Source organism: Podarcis erhardii, assembly GCF_964252035.2.
Source record: "Podarcis erhardii genome assembly, chromosome: 2".
NCBI classification, from domain to species: Eukaryota; Metazoa; Chordata; class Lepidosauria; order Squamata; family Lacertidae; genus Podarcis; species Podarcis erhardii.
In genome coordinates this window covers 3,163,416-3,189,156 of record NC_138498.1, presented here as the reverse complement: position 1 = coordinate 3,189,156, position 25,741 = coordinate 3,163,416, and the positions used below count along the sequence as shown (strand labels likewise).

The 25,741-nt window shown below is 47.2% G+C and overlaps 1 protein-coding gene and 1 long non-coding RNA gene across 2 annotated transcripts; both read right to left on the bottom strand.

Moving 5' to 3' along the window:
• Positions 1–280: 280 nt before the first annotated feature.
• KRT18 (keratin 18) lies at positions 281–9,584 on the bottom strand. The gene is made up of 7 exons (XM_081851174.1): positions 9,120–9,584; positions 4,440–4,522; positions 2,698–2,854; positions 2,359–2,523; positions 2,087–2,212; positions 1,320–1,543; positions 281–534 (listed from the first exon to the last, which is right to left on the bottom strand). Exons 1-7 carry the CDS (start codon positions 9,540–9,542, stop codon positions 417–419), a joined length of 1,296 nt encoding a protein of 431 aa, XP_081707300.1. The 5' UTR covers positions 9,543–9,584; the 3' UTR covers positions 281–416.
• Positions 9,585–20,350: 10,766 nt separating this feature from the next.
• On the bottom strand, positions 20,351–23,265 carry LOC309335258. Its single transcript, XR_014153428.1, has 3 exons — positions 22,921–23,265; positions 22,414–22,537; positions 20,351–20,504 (listed from the first exon to the last, which is right to left on the bottom strand). It is a non-coding gene; the product is annotated as an uncharacterized lncRNA (long non-coding RNA).
• Positions 23,266–25,741: the final 2,476 nt, after the last annotated feature.

Sequence of the window (25,741 nt, the reverse complement as noted above, 5' to 3'; positions counted from 1 at the left end):
TTAAACATTTAAACCAGATTTCCCCTTATTCTAGAAAATCCATTTGTGTTAAGATGCATTTTCTGTCTCACAAGTGGCAAAAAGCCCAACAGGCATCAGAATGAGCATCTTAGAACATGCCTCAGTATCCACTGCAAGGCACAGGGGTGTCCTGTTCCAAGGCACACCATGTGCAAAGCCACTGAATACGGAAACCACGTGCAGGAGGATTCCCAGGGTCAGGACCAAGGGAGGGAGGGGGCTCTGCAAAATAGACGAATAGGCCTACAAACCACACCACTTCTTTTAATAACATTTCTTTATTGAATTCCATTAAGACCCACCCCAGTCCCTCCCCGGAACCCTCCAGCTCTGGAACAAAAGGTGCACAACATTAGCTGCACCGGGTGGCTATCCTTGCCACACAGCAGGTGGGATCAACGCTTCATCACTTTGCTTTCGCTCGTCTCCGACACCACTTTGCCATCAATGATCTTGGTGGTGTGGATCTTCTGAGTAGTTTGCATGGTGCTTTCCAGTAATGCATCTTTCAGGCTGAAGAGAGACAGAAGACACTGACAATGAACATGAGACACTGCTGCCAGTTCCTTGTTACCTCCTGGGGAAATCCAATCATCTTAAGCCAATTTAAGGTGGTTTAAGCAGCCCAACCTGAAGCCTCATGGGCCTAGGGGTCGCAAGGCCAGGACCAGTGACAATCCATTTCGGCAAGTGTACTTGGGAGTCTAGAATTTGTCCATCATGAAAGGGTGTCCTAGAACTTAAGAATAGAACTGTGCACAAGGTTCATCTCAAGTTGCTAAGACTGACCTGTGGCTTCCACTTAACAGGTCTACTCTTAAGTACTGTAAAAGTAAATCTCCTCTGGCATTAGTGAGCATCACACCTTCTATCCTAATTCAGTCAAGATACACACTTTAAAAGAACATTAAGAGCCCTGCTGAAGCAGACCCAAGGCTTATCAAGTCCAGCATCCTCTCTCATCCTCATTGGCCAACCAGGTACCTACAGGAAGCCCCAAAGCAAGACAGAGTACAATAGCCCTCTCCTGCCATTGTTCCCCCATGCCTGGCAGCTGGAGGCATCGAGGGGGGGGGGTGTTTCTGATCCCGAAGGTAGCATATAGCCATTGTGACTAGAAGCAGTTTCCCCTCCAAGATTGGGAAATGATGTTCCAGAGCTTACAGAGAAAGAGCAGGGAAAGGGCCACACACACCAGAGCTATGGTGATCTATAGAACATCTGTGTCTAGCTTGGGAGAGCCCAGATGACCAGTCCTGTGTTTTTGCCCCAGAAAGATGAAAGAATGAAAAGCTCACCTGAACTCATCTCCGCCCTCCAGCAGGGTTCTGTAGGTATTGATCTCAGCCTCCAGCTTGTCTTTGATGTTCAGCAGAGCCTGATATTCCTCTGCCTGGCGCTGGACATCGCTCCGCATCTGTGCCAGTTCGGCCTCGGTCCGCAGCAATAGCCCATTGAGGTGCTCCATCTGCATGCCGTAGCGGTTCTCCACTTCAAGGAGGTTTCCTTCCAGGTTGGCTTTCTGTAGAGAGAATAAAAAAGGGGACAGGATTGGGGATCAGGGTCATTGCTTGCTAAGCCAACAACACTTTTATTGTTCTTAGGTGGTATTTCCATCCCATACACTCCATATATTGCCTCCGTTTCAGGGACAGGCTGCACCTTTGCTTTACGAAATAATTCCATGCAGAGTGCCTCTCTCTCTCAATACAGAACTTAAAACACTAACAAGGCACCACAAACAAGCAAGCGCTACATTACTATATTACTGTGCTCAGGAACGGGGCCCCCTTTCAGCCCAAAGGCCATATTCCTTTCTGGGCAACCTTCCAAGGTGGTCACATCTGGGGGTTTGGCCAGACACCCCCCCCCCCGCCACCCAGGCAAGGAGCAGCTATTATCACACATTCCAGCCTGGTAAATATCACTAGAGGAGGGCAAGGTGAGGGGGCTTGGTCTGGGCAGATTCCCGAGAGCCAGGCAGAGAGGTCCAAAGGGCCACATAGCTCCCTGGACTGAGGCTCCCTACCCCTGCAATATTTGGAATGATAGGTGAAGATCATACCAGGTTGCGCAGAGACTCCAGCTCAATTTCCAGTGTTTGGACGTTGCGGCGCAACTCAGTGACAGTAGCACGGCCGGTCTCAATCTCCTTGGTATTCTGGGTGATCATGACGGTGCTCTCAGTGATCTAATGGAAAGGTGGGAAGAAATATTATTCTTCATGAGGACAGTCAGGGTTATAGTTCTGGGGACAGTAACCTCTCTCTTATTGTAAAAACCCTGAAATGCTATGGGGGCATGTCAGGATCAAGCTGCAAAAGTTATTCTGCTCACCTGCTGGCTCCAGTACTTGTCCAAATCCTCAAGGTTCTTCTGAGCCAAGGTGTCATACTGTGCCCGGATTTCAGCCATTATCTTGCCCAGATCCTGTGACTTGGGAGCATCTACTTCTACTGTCAGTCCTGAGTTGGCGATCTGGGACTGTAGCGCATTGACTTCCTAGCAAGGGAAGAGGAGGCATAAAATGAGCACAGACTCTGAAGCTGTTGTGTGTCCCAAATGTGCAAAGCCATTGATTCCATTCATGACAGGCCCCAGTCAGTATCTCCCATCAAACTATTGCTCCTGCCACCTCCATCTTGTCTCTGCCCAGTGACCACAGTAGAGACTTACATCTTGGTGGTTCTTCTTCAGGAAGATCAGTTCTTCTTTGAGGGCCTCAATGTCACCTTCCAGCTGAAGGCGGCTCATATTGGTATCATCAATGACTTTGCGGAGGCCATTAATGTCACTCTCCACAGACTGACGAATGGCCAGCTCAGCCTCAAACCTGGGTGACAGGGAAGAAGGAATGAGGTCTTCACAATAATCAGTTTGCAAACAGATGTGCACACTGGTGATGGGGGGATTAATTCAGAGTGTAAGAAGCAGGGGTGTGCACATGCCGTGAATGATCCTAGGTAAATGCACAAAAAGTGCAGGTGAATGAAGAATTCGGCTTCTTGATTTTTATTTTGAAGTTTCTAGCCCTTATTGACTCTAAACATACGCTTGAAAACATGTAATGCCTGCTGACAGTTTAGAGGCCAAAGAGGTTGCTGGGTAAGATCTCCATTGGTTAAAGGTGGATCTTTGGTGCTTTATACTGCTCCTTGTCCCTCTTCTGGGATTAGCAAAACCAGAATAAATTCATGCATGCAAAATGCTAAATAAAATAGTGAACAAATTTTGCAGAATTGAGAGAAATTGTGCAAATTTGTTGAATGTGCATAACATATGCAGGTTGGGGGATTAATCTATTCTTGGCGCAAAATTTACAGATTTTTTTTTTAAAGCACTCTGGAATACTTGTGGGTCACGAGTGGGGCCTTCCAGATATTGCTGGATTACAGTGCCCATCGAGAACATTGGTTATGCTTTTGGGGGCTGGCGGGGTGGGAGTCCAACAACAGTTCTCCCACCCACTCAGTGCCTGGTTCCTTTAAACCCTGACTTTACAGGATTACCCAAAGTCTTCTCAGCCCAGTGAATGAGTTTATGCCTTCCTTTGTCTGGACAGATGCATGGCTAGCCATTGAAACTCCAGTGTCATCCAACGACTGTATGGATTTAGGCCTTCCCCACTTAAATGCCCTCCATTGTTTTTTGGCAGCTATGGACGGTTAAGAGGGAACGCATAGAAAGGGCCTAGCAGGTGACCCCCATCTGCCTGATATTGCTCGCCCCTCAAATGGCCTCCTTCCACTGGAGACAGAAATTACCACTGGAACCAGGACTCACTGAGATTGAATGCAAGGTGCTCTGGAAGCAAACCAGAGTCCTGCACAACATCACGTAGGCAGGGATGGAGGAGACCCACTGGCCTTTGTGTTCCTCCCTTTCCGATATCTGTAGGCTTTATACATGCCTGCCACCCCATGGAAAAAGAAGAGTTAGAGGCTGCTGCTTTTGCTCTAACTACGGATACCATCATCATTAATTAAATTAATATACTGCCCTTCATCCAAAGATCACAGGGCAGTTTACAACATAAAAATATGAAATGACACACATAGAGAGATAGTGATACTTTACACCCCAAGGCAGTCTTTCTCAGCCTTGGGTCCCCAGATGTGGGACCACAATTCACCTTATCCCTGACCATCGACCTTACTGAATTTGGATGATGAAAATTGTAGACCAACATCTGGGGAAAGGTGTTGGGAAAGATGGCTCTAAGGTCCCAAAATGATAAAATCATAGAATCAGAGTTGGAAGGGAACACGGGGGTCATCTAGTCCAACTCCCTGCAATGCAGCAATATTTTGCCCAATGTGGGACTTGAACCCATAACCCTGAGTCTCATGTTCTACAGATACGGGCTTCTGGAGGGATCCCAGGACCAAACAGGACCAACAAGAAGAAAATCCACTCACTTTACACGGAAGTCATCAGCAGCCAACCTGGCATTGTCAATCTGCAGAACAATGCGAGCGTTATCCACTGTCTGGTCAAAGATCTGAGGACAGAAAGGAAGCACAAAACTTAGTAATTAATGCAGTGTGTGAAAGACATATACCAGCCTTTAGAAGAGTTGTCAACTGTCCAGAAAAAAGGGCACAACCAGTCATTGCTCCTCCAACAGCAGCTTGAGCTGAATAAACTTTCAAGTTTCATCATCAAGGCAAACATCACCTGCTAAGATCTGCAAACTGGAGTGCTGTTCAAAGGAAGAGGAGCAGGGGCTGAAATAAAAGTTGGCAACCCTCATCCTTAAGCCAACTGATCTTGGAGTAAGTTGGTGTCACTCAAAAATTATTTTCCCAGCCTTATGCCAAGGACTGCCAACTTCCTCTTTGTTTCTGGTCTAGTGAAGGCTAATGCAACCTGAATCTACTGATTTCCTGCCAGCCTACACAGATCCTATTGTTTGCTTAAGCCAACACAGGTGCAATTCACCTTCCCAGTTCCCAAGGCAACAAGAGGAGGAGCGATTCTTAAAGGGACACCTCTCAAGTTAAGAAAGTGGGTGAGACAACCACCTTCTTTCCTTTGCAAGTAGAAGCACAAGGACAAAATGGTTTCCTTGCCTTCCCAACATGATGCATCCTAGCCCACCTGTAATCTCGGATGTTGATGGATCCCCAAAGCATATTCTACTTCACTGCAGTTCTGTGACTGATTCTTTAAATTCAATGACTCTTGGCCTTTCCCTCTCTGCCTCTCATGTGAAAAGGGCCCTGCTTCTTCTCTGTAGGAAATCCTGCTTGTTTAAAGAAGCCCTTTGTTCTTAGCAGGAACAGGTAACAGGGAAGGTTGTGAGGATAAGCTCTCTGGCCATTGGCTGTGCTCCAGGCAACCATACCTTAAGGTGTAAACTATGAGGGACTTAAATGTGCTTTGGTTTCACCACCATCCTGTCAGCAGCTGCCTGGAGAACATGTAAGGCTGCAAGTGTCCCATGGTGGCCTCACAAATGCAAATGCTGCCCATGCCTGCCATAGAAGCCTGGTTTTGATTTTGTTTTTTTAAGGAAACTTTCTCTCTCCTTGTGTTTTGGGGAAGGGGCATTGCTTCTGGAAATGCATCCCTCCCCCTTGAGCTTTCCCAGGAGACCTTCCCTGCACCTCTTTCATCTTCTGCACCTGTGGCCTCTAACCCAGCCCCTTTCCCTTTTGTCCCATTCACCTGCTCTCACCAGCTGCTAAAGTCGTTTCCACTGTTATCCTTTTGTGTGCACACTTTGTTTGCTGATTGACTATACATGACTCACGAGAACAAACACATTTTTAAAATAATTAATCTACCCTCAGTCATTCTTCCCAGCACACAATTGTCCTTTGAACCCAACTGCTATAGCCTCTGGGTGTTGGTTTCCCGCCTCACAAGGTTCCAGTTTCCCAGAAGTCACAGGGCGTGAAGGAAATTGAAAGGTTCAGAAGGCTTTTCCCCCACTGCTATGTGTGCATGTTAGGATGACGCTTTGCATGTGGAATTTGCATGTTCATGCAGCGGTGGGGACCAGAACAAGATCTGTACATTTCAGTGCTCCCCTTATCTATAAACTGCTTATTCAAAGGATCCGCAGGTGCTAGACAACAACAGCACAAACAGGTGCTGCCACACTGAAAGTGCCACTCCCCACAGACTTGGAGTGTATATCCTATGTGTGGTACTTGCAGGAGGGCACGCTTTGCACATTGAAGAGGCAAGGCAGGCATATGGGGCAGGTGGGCAAGTAAACTGCTCCCAAGCTGTAGTTTAAAATGGGAATTTCGGATGGTGTGTTGCCTGCATGACAAACTACACCTACTAAGGCTGTGTAGACATCATGCATTTAAAGCTCCCCCCAAAAAATCCTGGGAATTGTAGCTTAAGGGGGCTGGGAATCGTAACTCTGTGAAGGATTCTCTGGGGGAAACATGCTTTAACTATATGGGGCACAGGCAATTCCTTCTTCTAACTGGTGTTTTAAAAGGCACAGGAGCTCTGTCCTCTATTGCATTTGGCCACCCCTGAGAAACCCACTGAGGTGGCTTCTTGTCCGTGTCACATTCAAGTCCTCATTTTTGGAGTGGAGCCTCAGCTCTCAGTTTTAACTAGAACCAGGGCAGTTTTAACTAGAGCCTTAGACCCTAAACCTGTTTCGTGTTTGAAAAATGTGTATTGACCTTGGTAGCTTAGTCAGTCAAGCATGAGACTCTTGATTTCAGGGTTGTGGGTTCCAGCCCCAGGTTGGGCAAAAAGGTTCCTGCATTGCAGGGGGTTGGACTAGATGACCCTCATGGTCCCTTCCAACACTACAATTCTATGATTCGATGCCTTTTCTCGCAGTGGCAGTAAAACATGACATATTAATTACTTGTTCACTTTGTACAGCACTGTCTCATCCGGATGCTGTTGCTGGACTCCCAGCCAGCCAGCATGGCCAATGGCAATTGATGATGGGATCTGTATTCTGGCAACAGCTGGAGGGTCACAAGTTCCCCTCCCCTGGTACTTCCTTGTTATGACCTATGACTAAATATAAATTGTTTGACTTGTATTGGGGGGGGGGGGAGGTTAGAGTGTCTTTTCCTCCTGAGTAAGCCAGACTGACACTTACTATTGGTTACCTGTTTCTTTCCTCCCTCCTTAATAAGCTTTTTGTGCCTTTACAGATGCACAACCGCCTGGATTTCTGCAGACTTTCCCTGTCCCTCTCTTCTTGCTTCTCCATGTTAGAAGAAAAGCTTCAGTTGCTTTCTATGTAGTGCACAACTGATCTCAGTGCAAGGGAGCATAGGCAGAGGAAAAGAAGTGGATAACTCTAGCCCCACAGACAGAAAGACAATGGGGTTTACAGGAATGAATGGGGGGGGGAGAGTGAATCCCGCACACCCAACCTTCTTGGAAAGGACGTGCTGCAGCTGCCTGCACTTGCCAACGTGGCAATGATTAGCCCATAGTCTGGTTCATGATTGACCTGTGTGTGCACATGCAGCTACTGAACCAGGAATCTCTCTTGGTCGTGAAACTCTTAGGAAGGAACAAGAGCTAGGTTTATGATAGGAGCAAGTGGAGTGGTTTTCTGCCTCTTTGTATGGGTTCTCTGCTACCTTCCCCTGACCTCCTGCTTCCACATGGGTCCTGTGCAGAAATTCAAAACGTGAAGCTACATTATTGGAAACACTTCACCTGTTGAACTGTCAGGAAGCAGTTAAACAGAATACAAGAGCAGCAAATCTAGACCCGTAACAGGATACCACTGGGAATGGAGTGCTTTCCTGATGTAGAAGTGTGTTCTCCTATCCAAGGATTAATTTCAAAAATTAAAATCACTGGAACTCACACTTCCATGGTACCACACTCTTAAGTTATTGAGATCTTAAATCCTATCCAAAGACCTACACGTATTGACTGAGCATACTTGGGGGCGAGAAGGGCAATCCTCACATGCCCCAAAGCACCCTTTCTGCTATTATGACAACCTGGTTTCAAGGGCTACTGAGCTCCGGTTCATATCAAGACTGATACATACAATAGTTTCCCTATACATTCCATACAATAATATCCTCAAATTTTTTTAAAAGAAAAAACCCAAAATGGTTAACTGTTTGCACCTAGCATACCTGGTATATGAACAAGAAGGTGGGGCTTGGGATACAGAGAGGTTTCAAGGGAAGCTACCAGCTGAATTAGCAGAAAATAAATACTTTGGTGGATGAATAGCACTGCTGACCTCATGAATGGAAACAAATTAGTGATTATCATTTCAGACTTGCTGAACCCAGAGCAAAACTATCGGCTAAGTTGCAGGCATTCTCTCTTCTCCACCATCAATTTGTGCCAATGTGGGTTTTTTTGCAGTTTGGGTTGCCAACTTTTCAAATAGTTTCTGTAGCTATGCCTTGATATGCACGAATTAGCAGCGGATATGGTTTCTCTCTATGGTTTGCTCTCTCTCGGTATATTCAAACCACTGTTAAAAGCTGAGTTTCAGGGATGGTTTGAAAATCTGGCAACACAGTTTGTGGTTAACACTAGGTGGCCTCTTAGTGGCTGTCTAAAGAAAACACAGTAAGCTAGTGGGAGGGAGCTGAAGCCGAAAGCTAATGGCCTCTGGCCACATCAGACAAAGCGGGGCTTCTATATTCCATGGAGCAAAGATCCATTACTGTACGGGCCAGGAAGATGCATGTGCAAAGGGCAAATTCTAATGGGGATCAAACGATGTCACTTCTGGAGAGGCACTGACTTCTCCTTGACCTTCTCTGAACCTGACACCGACTGGGTTTAAACCCTACATTCTTTTCAAGGTTGGAGCTCAGCTCTGGAACATATAAAGTTATGTTATGTACGGAGAAGAAAGTGCATCGGGGCATGTGCAAGGTGCCTCCCACCCCCGGAACAGTTCCGGCTACTTTTAACTACTCCTTGATTGTTGTTTTCTACTGAGCTACTAAGCTTGCATCTTTTAGTTTTGCAAACCTCCTCGCCGTAAACTTGGCTCACGGGCTGTGGCCTTGGCGGGGATTAAGGGCGGCGAGGGGTTCTCAGCTGCATGTACGCTCGGAGCCCCCGGCCTCTCCGGTACCGGAGGCAGGCTGCTCTCGGCGCCCCCCCCCCCCGCTCACCTGATTCTTCAGGTCCTCGATGATCTCGAAGTAGCGGCTCCAGTCGCGGGTGCTGGGCCCTTTCTTCTCCAGGTGCTCTCGGATCTGGATCTCCAGCCGGCGGTTCTCGGCCTCCAGGCTGCGCACCTTCTCCAGGTAGCTGGCCAGGCGGTCGTTCAGGTCCTGCATGGTCTCCTTCTCGTTGTGGACCACGCCGGAGCCCGAGAGGGAGAGCGAGAAGCCGCTGCCTCCATAGCCGCCGCCGCCGCCGCCGCCCCCGACGTAGCTGGAGCCGAGGCTGGACGACCGCGAGACGGAGATCCTCGAACCCGAGCCGCCGGCCCCGGCGTAGACGCTGGCCGCGCTGGCCACCGGCCCGAATCGCACCGAGCCCCCGACGGGCCGGTACGAGCTGGAGTAGACGCTGGACTTGGAGTAACTCATGGCGGCGACGGGGCGAGAGGAGGCCGACTGCGCTGCGGGCTGCAAGGGGCGAACGGCGGCGCCCGCCTCCCCTCGCGCTTTATAGTGCCGGCGGCCGCGAGGGCGGGCCTGGCCGGCGCCCACACGCCCCACCTCCGCCGGGCGCTGCGCGGAAGGGGCGGCCGGCAACCGACGCCCCCAATTCGCTTCCAAGGAGGAGCGACGGCGCGACCACTCCGGTTTTCGCAGGAAGGCACCGAGGTGTGTCCGCGCCTTCGAAAGGCTTCGGCCATCGCATCCAAGGGCTTCTTGCTGCAAGCCGAAGACGCTGGGCCAGGTGTTAAGAAGCGTCCCTTACTCCTCCGCCTCCTTACTCCCTCTCCAAAACTTACGAACCCCGAAATTTGGGACACCCTCCAAACCTTTCGTGGGGCGAACCCCGCGTTTTGTAGGACCACCCACTGAATAATTGATACATCAAACCGGGGGTCGTAGTATCAATTACTCAGGGGTTTTTTTTTGGGGGGGGGAGGATCTACCACGGGTGCCAACCTGAATAAAATATTGGAGGGGGGCACATCACATGACACGCTGCACGCACACAGTTTGAATGGTAATGCCCATCAACTTTGGGGGCCAGTGCCCCCTCAGATGTTTTATTGGGGGACTGAAGACCCCTCAGCCCCAGAAGCTGGCTCCAACCTACAGAGTGCAGGGTTTTCACTACAAAACCATACAAAACTTTGGCACAAGTTTGGAGTGAATGGGACAATGTTGGGTTTCTGGGAGATACCTATGACCCCCAGTCTGTGTGTCAATTACCCATATGGGGGGCCCTACAAAACATGGGATTTGCCCTACAAAAGGTTTGGAGGGGGTCCCAAAGTTCAGGGTTCATAGTTAATGGAGCTGCATTTATTTGGTGGTCCGAATGTGTCTCCTCAGATTCAGCGCCTGGTTTAGCCTTGCTTACGGGGGAGTAAGCCTCATTAAATGCAGTAGGACATGCTTCTGAGTAGACCTGGTTAGGTATCTGCAGCTAAGGAGTAAACCCTACCCGAATCCAGAGTGGAGTCCCTAAGGCGGTTGGAAGGTGCCTTGTTCACCTCTTTCCAGCAGCTCCTTCTGCCAAGCTGGTGCCAAACATCTCGCTCTGTTTTCCTTTGGGCCACATCAGGGTAGGCAGGGAAGAAAAGAAGGATGGAAGGAACATAGGATCATACAATGGGAAGGGATCCTGAGGGTCATCTAGTCCAACCCCCTGCAATGCAGAATCTCAACTAAGCCATACCAAAAAAAAAAAGCAAAAAAAAAAAGCTCCTTTATAGCTTATAAAGATAGACCATTGGTCTATCTAGCTTAGTACTAACTGACTGGCAGCAGCTCTCCAGGGTTTCACTCCAGCCCCACCCGGAGACGCTGGGGCTTGAACCAGGGGCCTTCTGCACACAAGACAGGTGCTCTACCGCTGATCCATGACCCTGAAAGAGAGGAATTGCTGTTTGGAAGGATCTGTGGTGATACATTGTGGCAACATTTCACAATCCTGTAAAAGCCTTTGCTGTGGGTGAGGGTGGGGCTAGGTCTGGCTGCTTCCTCCAGCGTTATCAGAGCCCCACGAGGCAGCATGGATTTCATAACCCTAAAGCTACGTTGGACTTTGTAAGGGCGTTTCTGCCCAGAAACACCCTGTGCTCTCCTGTGTTGGTTTCTTTAGCATTAAACCACCAGACCTGCCACCTGGTGTCCTCCCAAAGGCTTTCTCACTGAGTGGCCTTCAGCTGTTTGTTCTACAACAGTGATCCATGCGACGGTCATCTCCAGGCTTAACTACTGTAATTCGCTCTACGCGGGGCTGCCCTTGAAGCTGTCCCAGAAACTGCAGCGGGTGCAGAATGCTGCAGCGAGGCTCCTCGCGGGGTCTCTGCCATGGGAGCATAATCACCCAGTGCTTTTCAAGCTGCACTGGCTCCCGGTGGAGTACAGGGTCAGATTTAAGGTGCTGCTTTTGACCTTTAAAGCCCTTCATGGCCTAGGACCCTTGTACCTATGGGACCACCTCTCCCGGTATGCCCCACAGAGAGCCTCAAGGTCCATAAATACCTAGTGGTCCCGGGCCCTAAGGAAGTTAGATTAGCTTCAACCAGAGCCAGGGCCTTTTCAACTCTGGCTCCGGCCTGGTGGAACGCTCTGCCTCATGAGACCAGGGCCCTGCAGGATCTGATTTCTTTTCACAGGGCCTTTAAGACAGAGTTGTTCTGCCTGGCCTTTGGCTTGGAGCCAATTTGATTCCCTCCCCCTCTTTCTTTTTTCTTTTCCTTTCTCCTCCTGTGATGAGGCTACATTTTAATATTTTAATGTTTCAATATTTTAATTGTTGTATTTTAATCTTGTTTTTAAATTGCATTCATTCAACTTGTTTTTATTATTGCTTGTTAGCAGCCCTGAGCCTGGCCTTGGCTGGGGAGGGCGGGGTATAAATAAAAATTATTGTTATTATTGTTATTATTACAACTCCCACCATCCCCAACCATTGACCATGCTGGCTGTGATGGAAGGTAGTTGCTGTCCAGAACCTCTGGAGGGCACCAGGTTGGAGGAGGCCGTTGTAGATTCTTCATCAGCAGACCTGACTTGGTGGTGAAGCAAGATTTCCCCCCTCTTGTTAGTACAGCAAATTCAGTTGTGAAGGCTGAGGTCACACATCTTCAAGCCTCCTCCAAATCTCTCCATAGAGTCTATGTAACACAAAACAGTTACAGTGGTACCTCCGGTTGCAGACAGGATCTGTTCCGGAGCTCCAGTCGGATCCTGAGGTCTTTGCAACCAGAGGTGCTTGTTCTGCACATGTGCGCATGGTGCGGTAGAGCACTTCTGTGCATGCGTGCACGACGAAACCCAGGAAAATACTTCCAGGTTTGCCGCATGCGTATCCTGAAGGATACATAACCAGAGGTGCTCGTAAGTAGAGGTACCACTGTATTTCCCATTTTGATTCAACTCTCATCTCCAGATTCACTGGATCACTCTCAGATGCATCTCCCAGTACCTAATTTTGAGGACAAATCCTGCATTCTATACTGCAGCTCAGTTAATACAGAAAAAGAATGTGAACTAATTCCTTTGAGCATACGCAGAGTGCTTTTCCCAAGGAGGGCTTCAGGCTTTTGTGGACTTGTGAGCAGGATACTACTGTATGTAGACCCCCTCAAGCCCGCATTCACTCTGCCCACCCATGGTGGGACTTTCACCTGGGCATCTCGAAAAAGGAGGACCAAAGAAGGTACAGATTGATGAAACTTTTTAAGGAACAATTACTATAATTAAGTAAAATTATCGTTGGGAAGACTGTGGCTAGATGATGTGTAGGCCGTTTCCGAGCACAATTCAAAGTGTTGGTGCTGACCTTTAAAGCCCTAAACAGCCTCAGCCCAGTATTCCTGAAGGAGCATCTCCACCCCCATCATTCAGCCCGGACACTGAGGTCCAGCTCCGAGGGTCTTCTGGTGGTTCCCTCACTGCAAGAAGTGAAATTACAGGGAACCAGGCAGAGGGCCTTCTCAGTGGTGGCGCCCGCCCTGTGGAATGCCCTCCCAGCAGATGTCAAGGAAATAAACAACTATCTGATGTTTAGAAGACACTTTAATTGTATTTTTAATCTTTTGTTGGAAGCCACCCAGAGTGGCTTTATTATTATTATTATTATTATTATTATTATTATTATTATTATAGGCCTGCTCAGCCTTCTCTCCAGGTGCAATGCTAGCTGTTGATGGGCAAGTGCAAATGCCACACATCTGATCTTTCCCTTGATCTTTACAGGTTTCTTTATTTTTGAACCGGTCTTGGATCAGATTGCCCTTCAAACACTGCCATATGTAAAGCATTATTCTCATTTATTACATTTTCAGTACTGCCCTTTCTCCAGAAGGAGCCCAAGGCCACCTAAGCTCATGGTAGGGCTACCAGGGCAGAGGGAGAGGAGGAGGTGGGCGGGGCAGCAGGGGGTACTCCAGGCAGTGTACTTGGGGCTGATGCGAATTGTAATCTGAAGCAACTGGAGAATGCTGGGCTGGCAAAGCTAAGAACAAAGACATGAGAGGAGCCTGCTGGATCAGGCCAGTGGCCCCTCCAGGCCAGCATCCTGCTCTCACCCTGGCCAACCAGATGCCAGTGGGACACCTACAAGCAGGATCCAAGCACCAGAGCCCTCTCCCCTCCTGTGGTTTCCAGTGACTGGTACTCAAAAGAATTGCTGCCTCCAGCTGTGGGGGCAGAGCAGAACCATTGTGGCTGGTAGCCATGAATTTGTCTAGTCTTCTTTTAAAGCCCTCTAATTGGGTGGCCCTCACTACCTCCTGTGGGAGGGAGTTCCATAGTTTAATGATATGCGTGTGGAGAAGCACTATCCCTTAGCACTGCCTATGATTAGGAGATGCCAGTAGGTTTTTTTAAAATAATGTGTACAGTTGTTGGCAGCTAGCCAAATGCTTCTGGGAAGCCTGTGAGCGCAGTAGGAGAGCATCTCGCTGCCCCATCATTGTCCCCATCACCTGATGTTCAAAGGTGTGCTGCCTCTGAAGGTGGGGATTCCATCCAGCAGTCAAGGGGCCCGTCCAGAGGACAGATTTATTGTGCATTCTTCCCCACTTGCTTGTACAAAGTTTACGTGGAGGTTAGATTATATCTGGCCTTTGTCGAGCATTTCTTCCGGTCCGTTTGTTGGGAGACTATGTTGGGAGTCCCTTTTTCCAAGAAAGTGCACTTGTCATGCTAGGGTGGCAGAGCACTTTAATCCACTTTAATTGCACTAATTAAATTTCCCGGTATGTGCTTGAATCCCTTCTGCAAAATGCTGATAATCTGGAGGTGCCCATAGCCAGATATCTTCATACATGGGCAGCCACTGGGGCAAGCACTGTCCCAGAAAGAGGTGACAGCTGAGTGCCATTTTGATGGTAGTTTGCCATTTTCTCCCTACCCCCCCTTTAAACTCCCTGACTCTTTTTGTCTTGTGGAACTTTCTCATTGGCTCTTCCATTGTGGCATGTCAGCCTATGAGAACCTGAATGGGGAGTTTCTCTGACTGGAAACTTCATCTGCCCACTGTTTATAGATTCCAGTGAGGACTGAATGTACAGATTGAGAGAGGCCTTATAATTGCTCCTGAATTTATGGCACTGCACAAAGCCATAACACATCACAACTAGGGATCTTAAATGGGCCATTGACAACATACCTGTCTTTGTTAAGCCAGTGAATTTTCTTAATTTTCTGCTACGTACCCAGTTCAGTATTTTCTTGTGTAACAAACCTATTTTCATGCTTTTGGCTATGAAATGCTCTTGTTACCTACCAGAACCATTACATATACTCAGCATCGCACAGGATTATATTGTCTGTGCCCTCTAGGTTTTTTTTGTGTGTGTTTTGCTTCTAGTTCTTAATGCATGTCAACCTGTTGGTGCACCTAATGCTCTGGACAGGAATTCTTTTTGCCATGGACTATTTTTAACTGTCCCTTCTACACCTGTGCATTAACAAACAGCTTCACCTGCAGGCAATAGAATGTATCTCCATGTTGCAAAAAGCTTCAGCTGCCAATTACTGTAGCTCAGGCTGTTCTTAAAGGCACAGGAGCAGGGTGGTCCATCTTTTTTCCTGGTCAGTTGGCAACCGTATTTGAGAAAAGACTCCAATCATATGCTTCTTTAAAATGGCCTGCTGTCAGGTCCCATTCATATAAATGTAATTCCTCCCCCACATCCTACAGTTGGCAATTGGGATGTGGGTGGAGAGATGTAAAGAATCTGTGGACCAGATTTGCCCCAAGGACCACTGTTGCTGATTCCTTATCAAATAGGAAAAAAATGTTATTATTCGGGTATTGTAAGAAAAGAAGGTTCTGTGCAACCAGCGGAAGGGAGGGATTGAAGGCACCAAGGGAATTTAAATTATTTAAAGCTTTGAATATTTATTTAAGTAAAATTAAAATAAGGGAAGACCCTTACCTAAGCTCTTGGAGGAGAGCAGATGACTCAGTGGCCTGACTCTGTTTAAGCATCATCATATGCGCAAGTCTCTTTTTCGAATGGTATCAGTATTAATGGAGAGGCCAGAAGCAATGTTGGTTTGCAGTCCCTCAATAAAGAACTACTTTGCTACTATGCATTGGTCACTACTACCCATTGGCAACCTGAGTCTCTCGAGATGTCCTTGGACTCCAGCTCCCCAAAGCCCAAGCCAGCATGTGGTCCAGGATCATGGGAACTGTAGTCTGATAACATCAGCGCCACAAGTTCTCTATCCCTGGGACAAGACAAGTTTAACTATTAGTCGGTCTTAATAGCTGACCCAAATGTTAGGCCAATGATGACTATGGGTGACCAATAGGAGGATGGTTGATCCTGCCTCTTGGCTTCAACACTTGCCGGCCATTTTTGTTGTGCAATCGGAAGAGAAATTGGGAAGGAAGATTCTCCCAAGGTCTGCCAAGTGGGCAGCTAGGCATAAGTGGGCAGGACATTGTGAGAGGTATGTGAGAGGTATGTGAGAGGTACAGTGGTACCTTGGGTTACAGACGCTTCAGGATGAGAACAGAAATTGTGCGGGGGGCCACTAGGGGCGCATTGGAAGATGGCCGACAATACCATCTCTCCAACCCACACGGGGTAATTAAGAGGCTGTTATGGGAGTAGGCGGCCTCCCTTGTTGCCCCAAGGAAATGGGGTACACTGCCCTTGCCTGCTGTGCCCATAAATCACCCCCTAATTCGAAAGAAGGGGGTGAGGGCCCTAGGCAGAATGCCCCCGTGTGGATCTCGGCTCTCCTGGACGCTGTCTCTGATCGCGCACTAGCTGCAGCAATTTGGAATAATTAATTGCAAAAGAAGCAAATGCACATATTTCAAGTGAAGAAGGGGAGTGAAGTCTGCTAATTTAAGTGACCTCTGCGAAAGAAGACGACGGGTTGGAGAAACAGGAATATTTTACGATGAAGATACACCAAAGGCTGGGTATGTTGACAACGGGACTGAATGGGGGGGGGGAACCTTTTTTTACTTTCCTTCTATGTGATTTACAAGAATCCCTCCTCATTAGAATCGTCGGTTGAACTGACCCAAGCAGGATGATTAAGGTCTGTGTGGAGATAAACTTTAACCAAAAGTATGCTTTATGGAGACCGAGAAGCAATAAGAGCTTTTGGAATGGCGCAGCCATTAATTCGGAGTCACCATCTTGCCAAAGGATTTATAGCCGGGAGGAGGAACGGACCTGTTTTCAGACTGCATTCCTGGTGAATCTCCTCAGAGGTTTTGAGAAAGGAGGCAGATTGGTGAAGATTAATGACACTAAGACTGTTTTGATGTATGGAAGTGATGTTATATGGAAAACGTCTGGATATGGCTACTGGATAAAAAAAATAATATCCACGCAGCATTACAAACTGTTCTAACCAGCTTGTGGAGACTATCAGAGGTCACAAAGAGAAAGAAAAAATATATGAAAATAACAACAAGAGATGTGGAAAAACAATAAGAAAGGACTGGATAGTACTGTGAACATCATAAGGTTAGATTTGTGGACATTAAAACAGCAGTAAGAAGCAAGAAGTTGATTGGATCACCTTCGGAACTTGAAATATGGGTACCACCAACAAAAATTTAAAATTCGGCTATGTAATTTGGAATTTATGTAATTTGGTTTGATTTGATGTGATTGGTCGGTTAATAAAAAATTATTCTTAAAAAAAGAGAACAGAAATTGTGCTCCGGCAGCGTGGCAGCAGCGGGAGGCCCCATTAGCTGAAGTGGTACCTCACTGGTTAAGAACAGTTTCAGGTTAAGAATGGACCTCCAGAATGAATTAAGTTCTTAACCCGAGGTACCATTGTATATTTTTTATCAGCCAACTTGTTAAGTGTAGGTGACTAGTAATTTTACAAACCTTTATCATGTCTACTCAGAACTACTAGTTGCAACCTTGCAAGTCTTGCTTCATGAGGAAAATGTTCCACATGCTATCTCACCTCTCTGATCACCCCTCGGGAAGTCAGCAAGAAAGTGGTTGAGCACAAACCTTGAAGATGGGGAAACACGAAACCCTGTCCTTATTCTGAGAAGGTTAATGTTCTTGTAAACCATTGTGAGATTTACTTGACATACAGATAAGGCCTGAGAGTTTTAAACAATGTAGAAAATTCATTAGTCAAAGATTGAGATGGGAGATGGGGATCCACTTACACCTGATCCCTAGTGGAAATGTATCCTCTTCTGATAACATTGTAGTGAATAGTTGAAGAGGATTCCCCAAACAATAGATAATTCTACTGGTGTCTTTTAATCTGGGGAACCCCATACCGTCATTAAATAAAGGCCATAGCCATAAAATTGGTTAACAGCAGGGAAGTTAACTGATTGTGTCAGATGTTGGCAATGAGGACCCCTGTATCTGGCTTCTCAAGGCTCCCCCCCCCCAAGTGGTGGCACGTGGATCAGTTGTCACGGAGAATGGGCCAATCTGTCCATTCCAGTTCTCTGTCTTTCTCATTTCCCCCATTCTTAAATTCAGTTCTCCAAAAATCCTCATGATTTTTCATCAGCATTTTAGTGCAGATTCCTCCTAATAAGCATGTAGTCATGCACAGCTTTGTCCAACAGATACATTTTTGCAAGCAGTTTCCCCTAATAGAATACTTTTTTGTATGTTATTTTCATGAATATATTTGTGTTTTTAGGCATGTTTCCCCACCTCATATGTATGCATTTTGTACATAGCATTTGGTTTGAGAACTACATCGTAAAATTTGGAGAAGTGTGAATTTCAAAAGATACCTGTTTCACTTTGTGAAGTGCAATTTAGATGGTTGCTCATTAAAATGTAAACAAAATCCCTAGTCCTGCCAAAGTATATGTGGAGCAGTCATCACCTTCACCAACTTGCCTGTTTAGCTGAATCTACCTTTGTGAAAAGGAGACCTGTTGAGCAATGCTGTGGCCAATACTTAACTTTTCTCCAGAACTGTGCCCCACAGCTCAGGGACAGAGCACACCTTTTTACATCCTTGGTTTAATCTCTGGCATCTTCAGACAAAAGATCTAAGACTTCAGGGTTGGAGAGAACATGGGCCTGAGTCAGTATCAGGCAGGTACAACTTCTCTCAAAGCTCCTAGCAAGAGGCATATTTTTTGATGTTTCTAGTATTTACAGGGGCCTGAAGCCAAACACAAAGCCCTGCCCCCTCCCAATCCATGAATAAAATCTGACTGGGACAGCAGTAAAATCTTCCTTCAATGCTGGTGATGGAATAGCATCCTCCACCATACCTGAGGGTATCTGGCAAGCTTGAGGGACAGAGGGCAGGCCATGGGGCAGACACAGCTCTGCCCTCCAACACCTCACAGTTGCTCCTTGCCCACCAGGCTCTACTGCATGGAGCAGCCGCCATACATTTAAAGCGCATGACTTTCCCTCAAGAATCCTGGGAACAGTAGTTTGTTAAGGGTGCTGGGAACTGAAGTTCTGTGAGAAGGAGTAAACTACAGTTCCCAGGATTCTTTGGGGAAAGCCAAGCCTGTTAAATGTTCAGTGTGTATGTTGGATCTGCATAATGTAGGCCAACCCTGTGTTAAACTTCATGTGTATCAAAATGGTGATATATAACATCATTGGGTGGAACCAGAGCCAATAGCGGGTCTTTTTCTTGCTTTCTCCCACTTTTTTTCAGTCTCCCCTCTTGCCTCCCTATGTTGCTGGGGGATGGACAGATCATTCTTCCAAGAAATCTCATCTGATTGCTCGCAGGGGGTTTCTTCCTCCTGCTAGCCTTCCATATGTTTTGGCTCCCCCCCAGGTTCTCCCTTTCTTTCCCCTGTGCCTTTGGCCTCTCCCTCTGGCTCCCTCCACCCCCTTGAAAATAAGTTTGAGGGCCACATGAAATTAGGCTAAGGGCCACACACAGACTCTGAGTTGCAGGTTCCCCTGAGGTACCACTAATGCCTTTGCAGTTTTGCTGTCAGGTGTCAGTGAGAGAGTGAGTCCCAAGTATCTTTCTCTAGAGCAGGGATGGAGATCTGTGGCCCTCTAGAAGTTGTTGGGCTCCACCTCCTATCAGCCCCAGAGAGCGTGGCCAATGGTCAGGGGCAATGGGCATTGGGGTCCAGCGGCACCTGCGGGGCCATAGATGTTCCCCATCCCTGCTGTCGAGGGAGCCTTGCTCACTTGGTGCATCTTTTTCCTGACTTCTGTGGGCTGCCACACCCCACCTGCGGAATGTAGCTGTTTGAAGGAAGGAAGCGCTCCAAGCGGTGTGGTCCCACCCTCTGTCCTGCCCTGAGGAGCAACATGCTGATAAGCAGGAGGCTGTGCTGTGCGCACGTACAATCCTGCTGGCCCTCCAGTTCAGCAGGAAGCCCACACCTTTTGTCTGCCATGGGGCCCACCGCATTCCTGGTTTATCACAAAGGCATCAGATGGAGAGACATGGCCCTACACCAAGACACCCACATCTCTCCCCCCCCCCCCCGCCCACCCACACGGTGCTCTGTTCACCTTTTGTAGGGACAACACTGCCAATTGTCACTGGAGTACAAAAGGTCACAGGCCAATACACCCAGGTCCTTGCATGCAGGGGTGAGCCATTCAGGTCTCATCTTCAGGGATCATTGTGGGTGCACGGAGAGGTCGCTTTACAAGGCACTTCTGGGCTAATTGCAAACTCCAGCCCATTCCTGCTCCAGGGGTTGGTTACCTCCTTAGCTGTCTCTTTGATCTCTTCTGTGGAGGAGGTATTAGGGCCATCAGTTCAAAATGACCGGCAGAAGCATCACCTCCAGCTTTTTCAGCAGTATTTATTTACCATGTCCTCCCTCAAACAGCAAACCTTGAGGCCCTATGCTGAGCCTTCAAACAGGGCAACTCCCAGGCAAAGTAGGGTTTTTTCTTGCATAATCGAGGGACTCCGGAGGTATGTGTGGAATATGGACTTTTAATTAAAAGAAAAGGAAGAAAAAATGAAACCAAATTAACTCATTGGCCTCTAGGAGCCATGGGCAGTTGAATGTCAGATTAGCAGGGAAGGCAACCAGGGGAGCAATATCTTTTGGAGTGAATACTGTGGATCCCCATCATATGCTCAGCCTGTATATATGTGTAAATCAGGAGTGAGGCATCTGTGGTCCTTCAGGTCTTGGTGGACTCCAGCTCCCATTAGCCTTGGCCAGCTTGGCCAATGGTTAGGGATGATGGGAGATGAAGTCCAGCAACATCTGAAGGGTGACAAGTTCCCCACCCCTGGTATATATAAACCTTTTCATATAAGGTTTATATACACCAGAGGTGGAGAACACCCTGGGCTCTTTTGGGAGGAAGGGTGGAGTATAAATTTAATTAACATATTACCCAAATGCCATAAGTCACCAGTGATCCCATTCAAAGGGAACCAACCCAGGATATGCACTGGAACTCCTGAGGTCCCGTTAGATATTAGCTTGCTTGTAACCGTATCATTATCTTCATCTTCTTAACACAAAGTGGGCAGGCATTAGATATCTCAGTTTGGGTGCCAAAATGTCTTGGGCTGGGGTGAGGATGTGCTACTCAGGAGAAGGACAGGAACTGGCAGCAAAACAATTGTAATGTGGAGGCTGGTGTTTTATGTATTGATTTGATTGTTCCCATTTTTATTGGTTGTAAGTTTTTTGTAAGTTTTTCGACTGGGTTGAAAGTCACTCAGAGATTGCCCTGTGATAGGCAACTGACTGACGATATTGTGGTTTCACAATTTTCTGATTCTTTTTGAGTATTTATTGCTGTCATTTGCACTGAGCTCACTTGACAATGATAATAAGCAAGCAAGCAAACAAACATTTTTGCTCGGATTTGCTAAGCCCTCTCCAAGGTGACCTGGCTGGGGTAGAACTGGTTTTCTTCTTTGGGATGCAAGAACTGAGACACATGAAGCAATAAGGAAGTAAAGTTAACACCTGAGTGTGTGCAGAATCCTTTCCCTTCACCATCAAGTCATCAAAGACGTTTTCATACATTTATTTACTTATTTTCATTTATTATTGCATTTGAACCCCACCTTTCCTCTAAGGAGTTCAAGGTGGTGTACATTAAGGTTACCAGACGTCCCTGTTCCCCGGGGACAGTCCCCAGATTTACAAACCAGTTCCCATATAAAATCCATTGAAGTTGAAAAATGCCCCCGGATTCATTGGAAAAAATCTGGTAACCTCAGTGTACATGCTTCTCCTCCTCCTCATCTTCTCCTCACAACAACCTTGCAAGGTAGTTTAGGCTGAGGCACATCCCCAGTCTTCCCTGGCTGGAGTCGATGGATTTTTTTGTCCAACATCATCTGGAGGGCCGATAGTGAACTACCCCTTCCTTGCCTCCACATTTTAGACCTTTTGCCTCTCCTTTTAGAGACTGAGCACAGCACGGCTCTATATTGCATAAGGTGCTCCACCATGAGAACCAACACAGGAAGCAGAAGCTGATAAGCTTATCAGTTATGACATACTAGACGGGAGAACTCACCTTGAGGGCGCGCCCCATAGAAAGGGACTAGAGCTGAAACGAGGGTTTGTGAATGGGGCCTTAATTTTGGGCGCGCCTGGGTGTGGACTTGCACTCCAGTCGGAGTGGGTGGCTGGGGGGGGGAGTGGGGAGTGGTTGTCAGAGTTGGCAAACGGAGCAAGCAGGGGCAACAACCCCTAGTAACGCACAAAAATAAAGCCCAACCAATCAAGAAAACAGAGCAAGAATAATAATCACAACAGCATCAAAACATACAAAATTGTCCAGCGCTAGAGAACAACAAAGTGAGAAAAATTTAAGTGCAGCATCCAATATCACTAAAAAGCACAGTCCAGAGGAGTGGTCTTTACCTTCTGCCTGGAAACTCTGCTACAGGAGAAAAGTAGAGCCAAAGCAATCTGGGTCCCATCACTGAGGAGGCCTCTGCACACGTCCTTGCACCCTGAACTTCACATGACAAGTGCGAAAAGTCTCCTGAAGATCTCAGAAGTTCATACGCGAGGGAGTGGAAACAAATCAGGGGGACTTTAAATTACACAAATCTTTGGGAAGGGCCAAGGCTCAGGAGCAGAGAATCTGCTTTGTGTGTAGAAGGTTCCAGGTTCAATTGCTGGGTTGGGCTGGGAGAGTGACCCCTGCCTGAAACCTAGGAGAGCCCTTGCAGACAATTCTGAGCTAGGGGGACCAGCTTCCTATGTTCCTGTAAGTTTAACATACCAGGCCAGCTTCCAGGGGCCAGACTCCTCTTTGCCTGATGCATGAAGTGGTTGTCCTAATGGACAGTAGGGCTGGTTTTAAGTTAGCCCCCCCAATGTTCCCCTTATATTATTGGCCCTCTCCAATGTTGGTGTCCTTACCTGGTGGTGATGGAGGAATCAGTAGGGGCAGTGCTGTGATTTGTGCCAGCTTGCTGCAAGCCGCCTGCCATTTTAAATTTCCCACAATGCATCTGAGGTAGCCTCTCTCCAAGGCGTGTGGGGACTTTGAATGGCAGGGACTGCAGATGTCAGCGGCAGGTTCTTCTGGAACACTGGGGCTTCCACCAGCAGCTCCCTGAGAATACTGCTTGTTGATGCAGGTCCTGGCGAGTGTACATATACATATATATCTCCTGAGTACAGAGATTAGAAGGGGAGTGGAAAATGTATGTGTGCATTTCTAAGCCAAGTAAAGCCAAAAGGTCGAGCAATACAAGTCATAGCAATAGGTGTCTCACACTACTGTGCAGAGCATTCCATGCTAGTGGCCTCTGAAGATGAATAGGCAAGCAAGATCAATATTGTAAATACATACCTAAAAAGGGACAATGACTTTCCATTGGGAGCTTGCCACTCCCAGGATTTGTTGAGCCCCAAAACCAGAATGTATGATTTGCTGGCAAGTTCCAATGTGACACTTTTTTGAGGTGTAGTGTGGGTTAAAGTACGACAAGGTTAAGACCTTGGCTTCTCTCCCCCACTCCCAATTTCTGAGTGCTACCATTTTTAGATCCCTATAGTGTCCACTTATCCTCTTCCTTGCAGACAGTTCCATTTAGCCGCTGGCAAGACATGATGAGAATTGTAGTCCAGCAACATATGGTAGGCCATAAGTTCTCCATGTCCTAAAATAGGTGTTTGTTCAGATTTTTAAAAGAAATGGGTCCCCAAATCCATATTTGGATTAAAGGCGGTTTCTGGGCCTGAAATGGTTTGAGGATGTACAGCAGGGTTTCCCAACCTTGGGTCTCCAGCTGTTTTTGGACTACAACTCCCATCACCCTTAGCTAGCAAGACCAGTGGTCAAGGAATTGTAGTCCCAAAACATGGGAAACTCTGATTTAGAGGGCCACAGGCTCCTCACTTCAGCTGTATGGGAACCTTGCCTGGTATCAGGCTCTTTGCCCTCAGTAGTAACCCGCACTGCCTTCTGCAGCTAGGATAATATCCTGCTGCCGCATTCCTCTCTTCGTTGTGAGATGGTCTACTTTGCTCTCCCCTCCTGGATTTTGCAGTCTCATCACAGATCTTCTCCACCACTTCCCTCACCACACCCATCACGGCCAGCTCCACTCCTTTCTGAGTGTTTATACTGCAAATATTTGCAATCTCTCTCTCCCTGGTCAGCTCCTTTGTGCAACCGGACAGATTTGTTTCTTGATCTTCTCATCCCTTGAGCATTTAAAAATGCATGTTAAGCTGTTCTTCTTTTGGATAGCCCCACAGGTTTCGGAGAGGTCAAAGAGTTGCTCAGAATAATGCATAGTATTCTGGGGTGCGTCCACAAGCAATGTAAAGAATAAGGCTTGACCTCTTGTTTCTGGACAGCACAAATAATGGAAAGTGCCCAGAACTGTATTGTTTTGTTATATTTGTTCTCTTCTTAAAAGGCCACGAGAATTGCCTTGCCGTTTATCCAGCAGCTCTTTTCCAACAACAGCCCAGCCAGGTGTCCTTGGAAAGCTCACAATCAGGGCCTCGTGGCCCCTCTCCAGGTGTTGTTTTTTTGCCCCCAGCAGCTGGCATTTAGAGGCATTCTGTGTGTGGTACATGATGGGTCATTGTAGTTTTCAGTGGGATAAGCTTCCGTCTCCCCAAGCCTAATTGCTCCATGGGAAGATGGCAGAATCTTCCTGGATATTACAGCTGGGAAGTCAGTCTGGATGTGTGTGTGAATGAATAAATGGGAATGGATGTGGATAAATGGATGTTTATATGCCTGTGTGTGGTTGTGTATGATTGGGGGGGGGGTGCTGGCCACTTTGCTTTGGCCCTGCTTCCTATTGTCATGTGGCCTCTAGCAGGTTAGCCATGAGGGAATGCAGCTCTCAAGCAGAAATAAGAGATTGCTCATTCCAGTTCCAGGAAATCTCTCTCTCTCTCTCTCTCAAATCTGCCACCAATCCATCTTGCAGTAATGAGTTCCCCAAATTAACCATGTGTTACAGGAGGAAGTACTTTTTTGGGTCTGTCCTGAATCTATTGCCTATGGTCTTCATTGGGCTATACTATTATGAGAGAAGCAGAAAATGGTCTTCTCTCTATACTGTACAGTCATACCTTGGAAGTCGAACACCTCGCAAGTTGAATGTTTTGGCTCCCGAACACTTCTGCAGCTTCCAATTGGCTGCAGGAGCTTCCTGCAACCAATTGGAAGCCACGCCTTGGTTTCTGAACATTTTGGAAGTCAAACGGACTTCTGGAGCAGATTCTGTTCGACTTCTGAGGCATGACTGTAATTTTATAAACTTCTAGCATACCCCCTCCCCCACCATGTTTGTATTCAAATGATACTCATAATCATTCCCCAAATGGCAACTTACCATGTTGTATATTAGGGATGCAATCATATACAGTTTCCTGGGAGTAAATCCCATTGAACTCAATGGACTTATTTATGAGTAGACATGCATAGCATTGTGCAGTAAATCACTTAGCAAAATGGCAGCATTGTCCCAAGTGGTGAGGAGCGTTTGCCCTAGTTGCTTGCTTCTTTAGATTTCTGCCAGAGTGTGTTTATATGGTGAAATTGCTCTGCTTACATGGCAATGTATCACTGACCACGCACATTCCACAACAGTGCTGAAGTCTGCTCTTAGTTCTTTGTTTGCACAGAAGCCTGAAACACAGCACCATCAGATAAATTCAAAAAGAACTAAAGTGTATATGCCCTTGAACTTATTTTATACGTCAAAACAAG

Coding starts and splice junctions, on each gene's coding strand:
- KRT18 (XM_081851174.1), bottom strand. CDS start 9,542: ATGAGTTACTCCAAGTCCAGCGTCTACTCCAGCTCGTACCGGCCCGTC. Junction 2,855..4,439: donor GCTGATGACTTCCGTGTAAA/GTGAGTGGATTT, acceptor CCTGTCACCCAG/GTTTGAGGCTGAGCTGGCCA. Junction 535..1,319: donor GAGGGCGGAGATGAGTTCAG/GTGAGCTTTTCA, acceptor GTCTCTCTTCAG/CCTGAAAGATGCATTACTGG.